General features: G+C 37.6%; 1 protein-coding gene across 1 annotated transcript; it reads right to left on the minus strand.

Moving 5' to 3' along the window:
• Positions 1 to 9,031: 9,031 nt before the first annotated feature.
• Positions 9,032 to 16,341, minus strand: LOC123268038 (retinoid-inducible serine carboxypeptidase-like). Its single transcript, XM_044732919.1, has 6 exons — positions 16,221 to 16,341; positions 15,673 to 16,166; positions 15,483 to 15,593; positions 9,705 to 10,074; positions 9,376 to 9,608; positions 9,032 to 9,300 (listed from the first exon to the last, which is right to left on the minus strand). The coding sequence occupies exons 1-6, from the start codon at positions 16,339 to 16,341 to the stop codon at positions 9,238 to 9,240; spliced, it is 1,392 nt and encodes a 463-aa protein (XP_044588854.1). The 3' UTR covers positions 9,032 to 9,237.
• Between the last annotated feature and the right edge of the window lie 855 nt (positions 16,342 to 17,196).

Below are 17,196 nucleotides of genomic sequence, written 5' to 3' on the forward strand. Positions count from 1 at the left end.
CCACGGGAGCAAGAGGAAGCCGATGAAGGAAGCAGGTGCAGGGTCGAAGCGGTTGAGATTTCCCGCTTCAATGACCGAAAGCTCTTATAGCAATGGAGGTAGCTGTAAGAGTGATCTTCCGGAGGCATCGCGTTCGGAGACGACCTTTTGCTTTGGAGTATCACTCAAAATCATGGAAGAAACGAAAAATCAAGAAAAGGACAGGAGTATTAGTGGGCCTCACGCCCAAGAAGCAGCGATTACCGTAAGCGCTGAGATGAAGCGGACGCAAGCGCTGGAACGCCTCGAAAAGCTGACCAGCGAACTGCATGAGTTTGTCCAATCAAAGGTCAATATCCATAAAGAGATAAAGGCCAAGGCAACCGGGGTAGTTAACGCCCTTCGAAGGTTTAAAAAACTGGACGAAGAATGGCAGTCACCTCGACGACTCACTCCTCGTCTTACGCCGGAGAAGAGCAGTCAACTAACTGTGGAGATCGAAGAATCAATGGACACCGGAGGCGATGGTGACGGTGAATCTGATGCTAAAGACGAAGGTCATACTTCCAACAAGTCTAACAAGAGGAAGGACCGAAACTCCCCAGATGGAATAGATGGCCGATTGACGAAGAGAAAGGACTTGAAACCAAGTCCTCCGAAAAACGTGATGAAGCAGAACGCCGAAAAAAAAGACGCGACTGATTGGAAAGATGTCCACACAAGGAAAGAGAAACGGAGGCTAGCCAAACAGCTCCCAAAGAAGCCTCCAAAGAAGCCCAGGCCGGAGTCTAAGCGCAAAAAACCGCTCAAATGGATCAGACCCGACGCACTGATCATCCGCCCGGCCGAGAAAGCAAAGTACGCCGAGATTTTGCGTCGCATAAAGAAGGACGTCCCTGATGAGCAAGTTCGCACAACAGTGGACAAGATCAACAAGACCAGAAGCGGAGACTTGCTGATTACGATTTCGCGGAAGTGCGTGGACAAAGGCCAAGGCCTGCAACATACCATCGCAAAAATTCTTAAGGAGGAGGCCAAAGTGATCTGCAAAGAGCCACAAGAAGACATCGAGATCCGAGACCTAGATGACACCACAACAAAGGAGGATATTCAGGCTGCCCTGCATACGGTAACCAAGGAGCTCTGCGAAATACTACCAGAGACAATCAAGATCCGCAAAGCCTACAGAGGTACCCAAACCGCTGTCGTGACACTACCGGCTGCAGCAGCTCAGAAGATATTAGAAGGAAGCGGTAAAATCCGAATTGGCTGGGTCAACTGCCGAATTAGAGCCACGAGGAAACCTACCCAATCCTACAAATGCTGGCATTTCGGGCACCACGGATCCCAGTGCAGAAGCAAGACAGATCGATCCAAGCTATGCATCAGATGCGGCCAAGAAGGACACAAGATTGCGGACTGTAAAAACCCAGCGAAGTGTGTATTATGTGCGGAAAATAAGAGCGCAGAGAACGCTGCCCATCACGCCGGCACATACAGGTGCCCGGTATACAAAGAGGCACTCCAGAGAATGACAAGCAAGCAAACATGAGGATATTACAGCTTAACCTCAATCACTGTGAGGCCGCGCATGACCTGCTCGTGCAGACCATGCGTGAATTAGAGCTTGATTTAGTAATAATAGCAGAGCCATACAGACACCTGAATAACCAACCTTGGGAAACTGACAGCACCACCAAGGCTGTCATCTGGTCCTGTGGCAAACTTCCCTTCCAGAGCATAGTGAGCAATGATAGTATCGGCTTTGTAGCAGCGTCTATTAACGACATCCGTCTTTATAGTTGCTATGCACCACCTAGCCTTTCCATTGCCGACTTTACTGATTTCCTGGATCGACTAACCGAAGACGCAAAGCAATACTACCCAGTAGCTATAGCAGGGGACTTCAATTCCTGGGCGGTAGACTGGGGCAGCAAGCAGACTAATGCGCGAGGCAAGGCACTACGTGAAGCAATGGCCTCACTGGACGTGGTCCTTCTCAACATCGGTGAGACACCAACATATACCAAGGGAGAGGCTAGTTCGATAATAGACCTCACATTCGTCAGCAGCAGCTTATTGAAAGGAAACTATTCTTGGGAAGTCTTAAACACCTACACCGCCAGCGACCACAGTGCAATACTTTGGGAAATATCAGCTGGCCGGAGCCCTCAAAGAGCAACTAGACAAACTAATGCAGCTGGATGGAAAGTGAAAGACTTTGACTCGGAAGCTTTGGTAGTAGCCTTAGACAGTGACTCGACCATCATCACAGGAAATGCTGTAGAGAAGACGAAGGACTTAATGACGAGAATTGCCCAGGCGTGCGACACCTGCATGCCCCGTAAGCGTGGCATCAGTAAAAGACCATCGGTGCACACGTGAAATGATCATATTAACGCCCTTCGCACAGCTTGTCACCAAAAGAGAAGATTGTCACAGCGTGGCCGCCGACGACCTAACTCTGCGAAGCTGGTCGCAGAATACAAAAAGGCCCGTCAAGAACTGAACAAGGCTATCAAAAATAGCAAAAGACGCTGTTGGAAGGAACTCGTCGATGAGGTAGAAAAGGACCCATGGAGCAGACCGTATAGGGTGGTCATGACCCACCTGAAGCGCCAGCCAATGCCATCACCTACGTGTCCACAGCTCCTGGAAAGAATAGTTTCTACGCTGTTTCCTCGACAAAGTAAGTTCGGCTATTCTTCATTGCCAGTAAATCAAGAAGATATTCCACCTGTCACAGAAGAGGAACTGATGGAGGCGTGCAACCGAGTAGGGAATAATAAGGCGCCGGGATTGGATGGAATCCCGAATATCGCATTAAAAACAGCTATTAAAGCAGCGCCAAATCTATTCTTAGATACCTACGATTCGTGCCTCAAAGAAGGGATTTTTCCTAGAAGATGGAAACAGCAAAGACTTGTACTTCTCCCTAAAGGGAAGAAGCCACCGGACGAGCCATCATCCTACCGACCACTCTGCATGCTGGATACAGCGGGTAAGATATTAGAGCGTATAATGCACCAACGAATAGAAGCAGTCGTCGATCCACTCCTAGCAGAAGGCCAGTATGGTTTCCGGAAAGGACGATCAACGCTGGATGCGATCAACCTGGTGGTCGATACAGCTAAGGAGGCAATCGCTGGAAAGAGATGGGAACGTGGCAGAAAGAAGTATTGTTTAGTGGCTGCCTTGGACATCAAAAATGCCTTCAATTCCGCTAACTGGGACTGCATCATGCGAGCTCTCGAAGATAAAGAAGTACCAGTATACCTGCGCAGAATAGTAACAAACTACTTTACAGACAGAGTCCTCAAATATGACACTAAAAACGGTCCACGGGAGTACGAAATAACCGGAGGAGTGCCACAGGGCTCGGTTTTGGGTCCTTTGCTGTGGAACATCATGTATGATGGTCTCCTGAGAGTTGCATTACCATCAGAAGTGAAACTTGTTGCATATGCCGATGATGTAGCGGTAGTGATTGTCGCGAAACACTTGGAAGAGATCAATCTGGCTTTCGATATCACATTTAGCCGGATTAATCTATGGATGGAGATGATGAAGTTGGAGTTAGCCAAGCACAAAACTGAAGCTGTGCTCATCACCAGCAGAAAGATCGTAGAAAACATCAAGCTGAATGTCGGCGAGCAGGAGATCGCATCGCAACCATTTATCCGATATCTGGGGGTGACGCTGGATGCCCGACTGAACTTTAAACAACAGGTCGAACACGTAAGTGCTAAAGCATCAGCGGTGGTAACTAGCCTATCAAGACTGATGCCGAATGTTGGAGGCCCGAAGCAGAGCAGGAGACTATTGCTGTCGTCAGTAGTCACATCAGTGCTCACATATGGAATATCCGTTTGGGCAGACGCGCTGGAGACCCAAGAATCATGGAGGAAAGCCGGACCGGTCTACCGATTAAGTGCACTGAGAGTTGCAAGCGCCTTCCGCACAATATCCGAGGAGGCAGTGTGCGTCATTTCTGGAACTCTGCCTCTTAGAGTCCTAGCTGAGGAAAGACGGAACCTATACCACCGAAAGAAGTCATCTACACTGAGCGCTGAAGAACTGAGAACTGAAGAGCGACAACATAGTATAGCAAGATGGCAACAACTATGGGATGCTGCGAAGAAGGGAAGATGGACTCATCGACTTATACCAAGGATTGACGTTTGGCTTAACCGGAATCACGGCGAGGCCAACTACTATCTGACCCAGATGTTGTCAGGACACGGCTGTTTCCGGGAGTAACTTTATCGCTTTAAGCACGATAATTCCCCAGAGTGTCCGTCTTGCCCAAGAGTTGCTGAAAATGCGGAGCACGTTTTCTTTGAGTGCCCTCGTTTTAACCCACAGCGTGATGAGTTAGAGAAGATCCTGAACAAGAAAATCACACCAGAGTCAATAGTAGAAGAAATGCTGTCATCCGAAGCTGCCTGGAACGCCACAAGCACGTTTACCACCGAAGTGCTTACAGAGCTGCGTTCCATTGAAAGAAAAAGGGCAAATGACAGAAACTAGAAGGAAGGAAAAATAACACCTTAGCCACCAGAAGAAATAGCAGTAGCTAGATCCTCCCCTCACGAAGTAATGCCTGACGGCGGTTTCCATGAGGGATTAGAGGAAAGAAGAAAAGGGGTTTAGGGTTTAGTGGGTAAGGGCGTTAGCGTCGAGTTTTAGTATGACGTTGCGTCGAGTCGCCACATATCTAGGCCGAACAGCTATGCCTGGAATCCGTAAAAAGGATTCCCCCTCCTTAAAACAAAAAAAAAAAAAAAACACACACACACACACACACATTAGTAGCTCTCAATAGTGACCAGATTATCGCAGGCTGCGCAGAAGAGAAGACCAAGGACCTGATGAAAAGAGTGACCCAGGCTTGTGACGCCAGTATGTCTCGTAGACGTGGCATGAACACAAGACCTTCCGTTCACTGGTGGAACGACCACATCAGCGCCCTTCGTAAAGAGTGTCATCAGGAGAGAAGAATATCTCAGCGTGGCTACCGACGACCTAACTCTGCGGAGCTGGTCGCAGAGTACAAAAAAGCCCGTCGATCCCTGAACAAAGCGATCAAAGATAGCAAAAGAAAATGCTGGAAGGAGCTCATCAACGAGGTGGACAGAGATCTGTGGAGTAGGCCGTATAAGGTGGTCATGACCCATCTTAAAAACCAGCTAATGCCATCACCCACGTGTCCTCAACTCCTACAGAAGATCGTAAACGCATTGTTTCCCGAACAAAGCGAGTTTAACTACCTATTAGCGCAGAATGAAATGGATGACATTCCATCTGTCACGGAGGAAGAACTGGTGGAGGCTTGTAATCGTATAGGGAACAATAAAGCGCCGGGATTGGACGGGGTCCCCAATATTGCTTTAAAAACAACTATTAAAGCAGTGCCATCATTGTTCCTGGATGTCTACGACACATGCCTCAAGAAAGGGATTTTCCCTCGGAAGTGGAAGCAGCAACGACTAGTACTACTTCCAAAAGGGAAAAAGCCACCAGAAGAACCGTCATCTTATCGACCACTTTGTATGTTAGACACGGCAGGTAAGATATTTGAGCGTATAATCCACCAAAGAATAGAAGCAGTTGTCGATCCACTCCTAGCAGACAACCAGTATGGTTTTCGGAAAGGACGATCAACCCTGGACGCAATCAATCTGGTTGTTGCAACGGCCAAGGAGGCAATCGAAGGGATCAGATGGAAGGGTGGAGCGAAGAAGTACTGCCTGGTGGCCACTTTGGACATCAAAAATTCCTTCAACTCCGCCAACTGGGACTACATTATGCAAGCCCTGGAAGAGAAAAACGTACCAGGATACCTACGTAGGATAGTGGCTAGCTACTTCACGGACAGAATCCTGAGATACGACACGAAGAATGGTCCAAAAGAGTATGATATTACCGGAGGTGTACCCCAGGGTTCCATTCTGGGTCCACTTCTGTGGAATGTCATGTATGATGGCCTGCTGAGACTGACTCTTCCAAAAAGTGTCAAGCTTGTTGCATATGCAGATGATGTAGCTGTCGTAATCGTTGCTAAACACCTAGATGAGATAAACCACATGTTCGGTATCACCTTTGAGAAAGTTAACCGGTGGATGGACTCAATGAATCTACAACTGGCTAAACAGAAAACTGAGGCTGTGCTTATTACCAGCAGAAAAGTGATAGAGACCATAAAGCTGAAAATCGGAGAACAAGAAATCACATCACAACCATATATCCGATATCTGATGCTCGACTCAACTTTAAGCAGCAAGTCGAACACGTGAGTGCAAAAGCATCAGCAGTGGTAGCTAGCTTAGCACGACTGATGCCAAACGTCGGAGGCCCAAAGCAGAGCAAAAGACTACTGCTATCATCTGTAGTCACATCAATGCTCACTTACGGAATATCTATCTGGGCGGACGCACTAGAGAAACAAGAATCATGGAGAAAGTCTGAACTAGCCTACCGTCTGAGTGCCTTAAGAGTAGCGAGCGCCTTCCGCACAATATATATGGAAGCAGTGTGTGTCATTTCCGAAACTTTGCCTCTCAGAGTCTTAGCTGAGGAAAGACGGATCCTTTACCAACGAAAGAAGTCAACCATACTAAGCGCTGAAGAGCTTAGAACAGAAGAACGGCAGAAGAGCATAAGTCGATGGCAACTACAGTGGGATGCCACAGTGAAGGGTAGGTGGACGCATCGTCTCATATCAAGGATCAACGTTTGGCTAAACCGGAGTCACGGTGAGGTCAACTATTATCTTACGTAGATGTTATCAGGACACGGCTGTTTCCGGGCGTATCTCCACCGCTTTAAGCATGATAATTCCCCAGAGTGCCCGTCCTGCCCAGGAGTCAATGAAGATGCAGAGCACGTCTTCTTTGAGTGCCCACGTTTTTATCCACAGCGAGATGAGCTGGAGAATATCCTGAAGAGGAAAATCCAACCAGAGACAATAGTAGAAGCAATGCTGTCATCAGAGGCTGCCTGGAACGCCACAAACACGTTTGTCACGGGAGTCCTCTCAGACCTGCGGTCCATAGAAAGAAGAAGAGCGAATGACGCCAATTAGAAGGAGGAAAGAATAACACCTTAGCCACCAGAAGAAACAGCAGTAGCTAGATCCTCCCCTCACGAAGTAATGCCTGACGGCGGTTTCCATGAGGGATTAGGGGAAAGAGGAAAAGGGGTTTAGGGTTTAGTGGGTAGGGGCGCTAGCGTCAAGTTTTAGTATGACACTGCGTCGAGTCGCCACATATCCAGGCCAAACCGCTATGCCTAGAATCCGTAAAAAGGATTCCCCCCCCTTAAAAAAAAAAAAAAAAAAAAAAAACACACACACACACACACATAAATACATACAGACATAGTGACACCCTCACGTGGATAGTCAGGAAAGCTGTGACCCTCAAACGTCGAGATCTGATGAAAACTCGATTTTTGTAAAGCGGGGTAAAACCAATAACTTCCCGATTTTTGAAAATCTGAGATTTTCTTAGCGGGAAGTTAAAAATATTATTTTAGAGAAAAAATTACAATTATCGAATATACAATGCTGTTTTTCATCTTATTGATAAGTGTTTACCATAAAAAAAAATTATTATAAACTATTATCGTTCTAATTGTAACAGTGACTTGTTAAGTGTCTTCTTCTTTTGTCAGTCAAAAATTATGACTTAAATTTTCAAATTCATAATGTTGTTACATTTCAGTCTTATGAAACACAGTAAATTTCTAGAAATCTGAATACATTATGATTTTTATTGACCATTCGCAGGGATGGAACCATTCGAGGAATTAATGACTCAGCTTTTGATCGAAGCTGTTTAAAATTATAACTATAAAAAAGTTAAAAATTTATTGAAATGTAGAATTGATGTCAACAATTATATTAATTGTTTTCTTGCGTGACCATTACATTTGGCTACTGTAAATACATGTGTAGAGTCATAAAAGGATCGTCAAAGAAATTTTTCAATTACTCATTGATAAAAGATCAGATGTCAATGACATTGATAACCACAAGAATACACCATCACATTATGCTGTTCAATATTGTAATAAAAGAACGTTAAAAAAACTCATTTATTATATGAGAAATATTAATGCTATTGATAAAAACAACCGAACTCCATTACATTATGCGGATAATATTGAAAACATGAAGACGCTTCTTAACCATGGAGCAAATGTCAATTCTGGTGACGACGAAGGTAGAACATCACTGCACATAGCTGCAAATAATAGTAATGGTTCCGCAATTGTGAAATTGTCGTTGAATCATGGTGTAGTATAGATGTTAATTCGGTCGATGAAGAAGGTAAAACACCTTTACATTATGCTACTCTGTTGTGTTCTACAATGATTGTGAAAGAAGTTGTTGACAATGGGGTGAATCTTAGTGTTGCTGATAATAAGTGTGGCAAGACAGCACTTCACATAACTGTTGCCCGTAAAGAATGTTATGAAATCAATCATAATTTGTCAAATCATGGCGCTTGTGCTAACGCTGTTAATAAAGACAATAAAACACAATTTCATTGTGTTTCGAAGATATAGTAAAAAAACTCTTAATCATAGATGAAATGTCAATGCAACTATACTGGTGAAGGTAAGACTACAGCACTTAAACTAGTTGTGGGCCGTAAAGATTGTTCTGCGATTGTCCAATTTTTGTTAAATAATGGTGCAGATGTTGATTCTGTTTATGGAAAAAATTATAAATGCTAATTAGCATTATTTAATTTTTTTTTCCCCTCCGGGCGTGAAGCGGCCACTTTAGCCCCGCTGCGCTAAACGAAGTTGCCGCTTTCCGCCTTCGTCGGGAAAAAAAAATAGTATACACTCCTAAGGAAGTAAATAAGAAAGCCTCAGATCACATGTTTGTTGACCTCGGCTTCGCCTCGGCCAACAATTGCATGTGATCTGAGACCTTTCTTACTTTACTTCCTTAGGAGTGTAATATACTATTTTATTTTATTTGAGATGCTGGTTTAAAAATACATATTGATTGTGTCACAATAAACAATAGACGATCAAAAATTCTTACAACTCATTGCTTCGAAAAATTACATTTTTTAGCATGACCTTAGTTTACATATGTTTATAAAATGTCAACTATTTGAAAATCTATTTTTAAATCTTCTTTCATATTAAGATTTTTATTCTACTATTATTCTTTGGATAAGTCAAGATGCTGCTTTTTTAGACATTCTGTTTCTATTAAACAAGGTAATTTTTAATTAATTAATCATTTGATGTCATATCTTGTAAAATTGCATTCATAGCGTGAGGATTATCTTCAACGACCTAAAAAAAAAATCGTTTGCTTAAATACTAATTAATAATTGATTTTTGTGATATAAAAAAGTGTAATTAACTAACCAAATGTCCCGATCGAAGAACCCAAAACATTTTCAATTTGTTGTATGATTTGACGTATCCCTCGATGGTATTATCAACAGCAAATGCAAGTCTCGGTGATTTTTTCCATGCAGCAATGTGTTTCCAGTTCAAATTTTCCGCCCATTTTACAGTACCAGGTAAGGCAACAACCAAATCAAATTGTCCAGCGTATACAGAAACTTTTAAATCAGATTCGTTCAATAACTCTTCGACTGAAATATATAAAAATTTTCCAGAATAATATTAATAATAGTAATAACAAATATTAAAATTAAAATGTGAACAATAATAATCAAAATAATATTTACCAATGTAGACAACAGGTTTCAAAATATCACATCTAATATTATCAACAACAATTCGTGGATTCAAAACCCAAGAAGAAATAAGTCCCAAAGCTTGCCTTACTTCATTGTTCATAAAACTAACTAGCTTTGTTGTATTATCTGCTGGTTTCGGTGGTTTTGGAAATATAGTAGTGTAATTCTTTATTCCTCCATACGAATGTCTCTCAGATATTATATTGCTAGTAGAAATATGAGCGCTGACTTGGTCAACGATTTTAAATGCAACATCCTTAGCATCCGTAGCTTCTGTCCATTTTCCGGCTTCTATAGCTTGTCTTATTATTTCAGTTTCTGCTTCTATTTCATTGTAACCTGCAGTGTCTACTATTCCCTGTAAAAAATCAATGAAGACAAAATTAATAAAAAGTTAATAATAATCACCGTCTGTTATCTAAGTAAACTTCTTAAAGGAAAAATTTTAATTTTATCTATAATGCGCTATAATATAATTTATTAATCAGAGTTTATTTCTCGAAGAGTGAGAGCTGAATATTTTGAAACAAGAATAAAATTTTAAAGAATAAATTTTTCTTGAATCCAACATTTCCTCCAAACAGCCCGGGAAAAAATGATCAGGACTGATCAGACCTGTTCATGTATGATCAGGCCTGAAATTAGGCCTGATCAGACCTGTTCATATCTGAACCGTTAAATATGCTCAGACCTGATCAAGCCTGTTCATGCCTGCTCATGTCTGTTCATGTCTGAAGCATTAAATACGCTCAGACCTGATCAGATCTGTCCATGCCTGTTCATGTCTGAAGCATTAAATACGCTCAGACCTGATCAGACGTGTCCAGATCATGTCTGTTCTAGCCTAATAGAAAAGGATTAAAACTCCGTATATCAGCTGACAAGAACTGTTCATGCATAATTTGCCCTCTTAAATGATATTTTAAGTCTGGAAGAAAAATTTTATCGAACTATAGACTGCAGTTCTATTTTTAAAATTAATTTGTTCCGTATGACGTATCAGTTTCTATCCCCTTATAAATTTTAAATGTACAACTTTCATCAAAAATTTCGGCTTATATAAGCATGAACTTTTTAATTTTCCATGCCAAAACGATGATTTTTAACGATGAATTTTGACGCAATGACATAAAATTTTTTACTGTGTTCCATTGAATACGCGAAAAATAAGATTATTTAGTAAAAGTTTGAGTTTGATAGCGTGAAAATACCAAAATATATCAGTTGATATCGATAGGCGATGTCCTTTCAAGTTGTCTGTTATTATCTTAAGCTACGCCTTGGTCCATTGCAGTAGTGTCAAAGGCTGCTGAATTGTAGAACACACAAATAATTCTTCATTTCCTATACGTTTTAATTAAAAAAAACTTCAATTTAAAAAAAAAAAAAAAACAATAAAATTATAATTACGGAATAAACCTTGAAGAAATTTTTTTTTTACTTTACATAGAACCATATGTTAATGGAGCAAAAAAAAATACATAGTCGTCCCAAATAAATCACTCTAATATACACAGTGAAAAATTTAGCGTCATTGCGTCAAAAATCTTAGTGTCAAAAATTTTTGTGTTAAATATTTAACGCACAAAATTTTTTGACGCAACGACGCGAAATTTTTTACTGTGTATAATTAATTATTAATAATTAATAAATTAAGCATAGAACTCCGTTAACTATAAGGATGTCATGTATAAAATTTAAATTACTTAAAGTAGTTTGAAAGGTTCACCAAAGTGAAGGTAAGTCATTGGGTCTATAGGTAGATTATCAGTCTGAAGTGCGCAACGCACATGGTTCGAATCCCCGTCGGCACCAGTCTTTTTTTTTTTTTTTTTTTATGGACCTAATCGAGTCAGACATGAACAGATCTGATCAGACATGAACATGCCTGGCCAGGTCTGATCAGACCCGGTCATTTTTCATATCTGATCAGACCTGAAGACTCATGCCTGTTCATATCTGATCAGATTTGATCATTTTTTCCCGGGAGTGTATCATCAAGCCGAATTTTTTTTTTATTCGTAGCTCTTAATTTTCGACAGTCACATGATTGCTAGTAATAAAATAAGAAAGTTTGGAAAATCCAAAAGCGCACGTCTCTATGGCACGCCGTTTTACTATTTAATCAGGTAATATTTTTGCAGAACATAAAAAAAAGAAATTTATTTTTAATTTGAAAAAGAATTTTTTGAGTGAATTTTTTTTATGTAATGACATAATAAAAATATAATTATTTTATGTACCGACATAAAATCAAATGCTTATGCATAGGGAGAGATACAAAAATACACGAAATATAATTATGTTACGACATAATTATAATGATTAGGAATTATCCTTTTGAAAAAATAAAAACATTTTTATTATCTTAAGATAATATGGAACGCTTCACGATTTTGCGTGTCATCCTTGCGCAGGGGCCATCCACATTTTTATAAATATAAATAATGCTGTGAAGCGGGAAAGAATAGGAGTTACGGTAATTATTACGTGAAGCGTTCCACATTTATTCATTAACTTATCAATGTTAATTTTCAGTCAAATTAATATAATAACATTGCTGTTTATATTCTCAATTAATATGTGATTAATTTCATAATCTTGATTACTAATATTCATATTTTTATAAAAAATGGCGCTGAGATAAGAAATAATAATCTGAATCAACAATCTTAATAACGTTATTAAAGTTGGCGCTTAAACAAAAGAATAATAACATATTTATTTATGTAATTTTTTAACAAATTCAGAGCTGTAAAAATAATTATTTTATAGATAAAAAGCGATATAATTTCGTTAAGATTGTTGAAATTAATTATTTTGTTTATATTTTTCGTCTAGGTTACACAATAAAATTTTTTTGCATGCCCAGCGAAGCGGGCAGGTATCAGCTAGTTATGTACATAATAGTAATTCAGAATTTCTATTATGTACATAATTATAATTCTGAATTACTATTATGTACATAATTTTAATTCTGAATTATTATTATGTACATAATTTTAATTATAACATTTTTATTATGTACATAATTTTAATTCTGAATTTTTATTATGTACATAATTTTAATTCTGAATTTTTATTATGTACATAATTTTAATTCTGAATTACTATCATGTGCATAGTTTTAAAGGAGTCAGAATTCGTCCGATGAGGCATGGGGCACGAGTCTATGCATACACTACACCCGTGCAGATATTTCATACGCACGGGGCACGAGCACGGATACAGTGTATGATAGATCCGTGCCCCGTGCCTCATCGGCCGAATTCTCACACTTTAATTTTAATTATAACATTTTTATTATGTACATAATTTTAATTCTGAATTTCTATTATGTACATAATTTTAATTCTGAATTTCTATTATGTACATAATTTTAATTATAACATTTTTATTATGTACATAATTATAATTCTGAATTACTATTATGTACATAATTTTAATTCTGAATCACTATTATGTACATAATTTTAATTCTGAATTATTATTATGTACATAATTTTAATTCTGAATTATTATTATGTACATAATTTTATTCCTGAATTATTATTATGTACATAATTTTAATTCTGAATTTCTATTATGTACATAATTTTAATTATAACATTTTTGTTATGTACATAATTGTAATTAAAAGAAATTAAAATGTTATAAATAATTACTCCAAAAATATAAATCTACAGGAGCCAATTTAATTTATGTCACTACATAAAAAAAAATTGTTAGTAAAAATTATGGCCTCACATAATTATTAAACTCTTATCCACAGATTCGGTAGAATCTGGCGCCAAGTTCCGTTCAAATCTGCTGTAAACGGAGCGCCAGACTACCGCCTATGTTTACTGTAAGCAGAACGGTATTTTGAGGTTGCAAAATTTTATTTAATTCTACCATACTTTTTTTTCCTAAATTGTATATTATAACAGTAATTCATACTTTATTTGACTGTTATTAATTAATTATATTTACTTATAACAATTAATCTAATTGAAATTATTAAATTTAATCAGCACAAACTATAGCAACGCAAAAATTTCGATCCTGACTTTTTTTTGATGGGCAAAGTGATCTGCCACAGACTAAATAATTCGAGAATGCATAGTAATCCTTCATTAGATGGGAAACTACAGTTAAAAAAGATATTTCACAGCTTGCATCTACACCCGCCAGGGTGCGCTAGAATTATTTTACATAAACTGTAGTTTCAAGGGGATAGTTTGCTATAAAAATGCAACCAACGCGAGACTTAAGTTGGTACCAATTGTAAATTTTATTATAATTACAAAAATACTAAAATCTGAACAAAAACAGTTTCACTGTAAAAAATCGCGCCAAATCCACGTTCATAAGACTATTAAGAAAAAAAATTTGTTTTTCTTTACAAAAATATATAAAATTAAAAATTAAAAATCCCAGGAACGGATATGATTACTTATGATTTTCGGAAATTAAAAAAAATTTTGTTATAAATTTAAAAATTAAGAAAAAAATTTTGGAACGTACTTGGTGTGCGTCATTGTGTATTTCAATTTTTTTTAAGTCCTAGTAAATAGATTTTACGAATTTCATTAAAAGTAAAATATTTTGCAACCGCGCACACTAAATACGTTCCAAATTTTTTTTTTTAATTTTTAAGTTTGTAACAAAATTTTTTTTAATTTCCGAAAATCATAAGTAATCATATCGGTTACTTGGATTTTTTAATTTTTTAATTTTATATATTTTTGTAAAGAAAAAAACAAATTTTTTTTTCTTAATAGTCTTATGAACGTGGATTTGGCGCGATTTTTTTACAGTGAAACTGTTTTTGTTCGGATTTTTAATTATCATGACACTTAATAAAAATATTCTTTTTGTCATCAGCTCGAGTTGATCAACTCAGAATTTTAATTCTTTGATTTATTGTTATGTCCCGACATAATAATTATTCCTTAAAAAATATAAGCATAAACATAAAATTAATCTATTATATTTGATTATGTTTTAACATAAAATGTGCATTTTTCCTTTTAGTTGTTAATTTTAAGATCATTTTTTTCCTTCTATCCTACTTATACTAAAATTGATGGTAGAGTGAAGTTAGCTTAGTATCGAAAACATGGACCCTGATTCCTTATTGGTTCAAGATTAGAGCGCGCGCGTATGCGCGCAATTTGAATTTCTAGTTTAATAGTAAAACGGCGTACCATACGTCTCAAAGCTCATTCATCACAAAAAAAAATTAAAATAACATAAAACTGAGATGATCGGAAGTGTCCATGTGTGGCCGAAGATTGAACTATTTTTTTATACATACATAGATATACAAAAAAGGCTGTTCACTGTTAATGAATTTATTCATTTTGTAATTAAATTACATTGAATTAGACGGTAATTTTAAATAGGCTATTACTCAGAATCATACTGAAGCGAATGAAAAAAAAAAAAAAAAAATGGACTCAAAAAGTGAAGTTTTTTGGGCGTTATCGTGACCACATACATCATCCACACATACAGACAACTCGACGTCTACCGAAATACTTTTTCAAAACGGTTTTTTTTTTATACTATCTAGAAAAAATTGTGTTTTTTAAAGTATAACTGTCATAAAAAAGTGTTATTGTTGATATTTGTCAACTCATTTAATACTCAAAGTGCAAAAAAGTTCGGATAAAAGCAATTTAAGCCGAGATAATTGCTTGACCTTGAAAGAGTGAGAGTAAAGCACTACTCACGCTTCGCGTTGAGACGTGCAATACAATATTAAAATTTATAACAAATTACCGTATTTAGTAGAAATGATCCCCAAGAAAGAATTGAGTTTATTGGAGAAATCCAGGGTACGCCCAAGACAACTCCTTTCAAATTACTTTGTATACGGTTAGAAGTTTGAGTCTGAAATGAAAATTACTCTGATTAATATCTCAATGAATGTTTAATAAATAGCTAAAAATGAAAAAACTTGAATAAATACTTTATACCAAATAGAGGCCAATTCGACTCCCATTTTCGAACCATAGGACTCTCCAACAATGTAAGTTGGAACACTTTTGAATGTTGGGATTACTTCGAAAAATTTATTAACACATCTAAACAAGTCATTGGCTATCTGAGTGTTATTTTTCGCGTAAGCAGATTCATCGCTCACGTAACTGAATCCAGAGCCGACCGGGTTGTCGATAAACAGAACATTGTAGTCATTGACCCAAGTGTAACTTCGACGGTGGCCAAAAATATCAAGAGGGCCGAACTGCATGAAGTTACCATATCCTGCACCAGATCCTCCTGGTCCACCGTGAATCCATATCATCAGCGGTTTTGACAGTGGATCAAAATTTGTCGGTTTTTCAGGCGGATTTACGTAATAAAGCCACCAAAACATGTGAGCACTTGGTCGAACTGTTACGTATCCCCATTGTTGGTCCCCTGGACCAAAACCTTTTTTGCCTTCCACTTTATTTACGTGTCCTGTGCGAATCAAAAAAAATATTAGGAATTATGTATTATTGATAAAATACTTACTGTCACTTAATTTTTCTAAGAGAATAAATAAAACTAAAACTTTTGTGTAAAAAACTTGAAAAGCACCAGATATATGGAAGAAGAAATGAATAAGAAATAAAACTTTTCCAATCGAAGACATAATATTTACTAAAATTACTCAATTCATCTGAAGAGTTCAAGACGTATCTTTTTGTGGTCAAGTATATTTATTTACATTAATATTATCAATAACTTGTGTGATAATGTGTTTTGACGCATGCTGTCATCGTGCTTTAAATAAATTGTAATTAATAAGCAGCCAAGACTTCAATTAAAAAAAAAAAAAAAAAAAAAAAAAAAAAACTATTGGTGAATATGGAAAAATTAATTAAACGTAATCAAAAATAATATAATAATAATTAAGCTCACAGGCAGATGAAGAGAAAAAGTGTGAAATTTTAACACATCAGCATTTTAAATAAAAATTGTGAACTCTGATCAGGAAAAGGGATTTGGAAATATTTCCGCAATACATAATATACATCTATATTAGGGTGATTTTTTTTTTTACTTTATTTTTTTTTTTTCGGTCCCATCGTGAATTCTTGTTGGAAATACCCAAAAAAAAATTCCCTGAAAGTTTGAGCTCTTAATATTAATTAACGTCCTCGACCAAGGCATGTGAATATTTCCCATTGAAAATACACAAAAACTTTGATTTTTAATTTTTGAATTTCTAAAGCTCAGCGGCATTTCATGGGATCACTTTGATCGAAGATGGTTTTTTCTTAGAATTGAACGCTCTACAAAAGTGCCCATTGCCGCAAAGTCGTAACTCACACTGGCGAGGCAGTACGGGCCACTGAACCTGATTTTTTCATAAAATTGGCGTTTTTTCGCATTTATCTCGTAAATATCAAGAGCTACGGAAAAAATGTAAATGACAAACTTGTAGAGAATTCAATTTCCAACAAAAAAAGTCCTATGGACCAAATCGCTAAGATCAATATTAAGC

This window comes from Cotesia glomerata, linkage group LG6 (assembly GCF_020080835.1).
Source record: "Cotesia glomerata isolate CgM1 linkage group LG6, MPM_Cglom_v2.3, whole genome shotgun sequence".
Lineage (NCBI taxonomy): Eukaryota > Metazoa > Arthropoda > Insecta > Hymenoptera > Braconidae > Cotesia > Cotesia glomerata.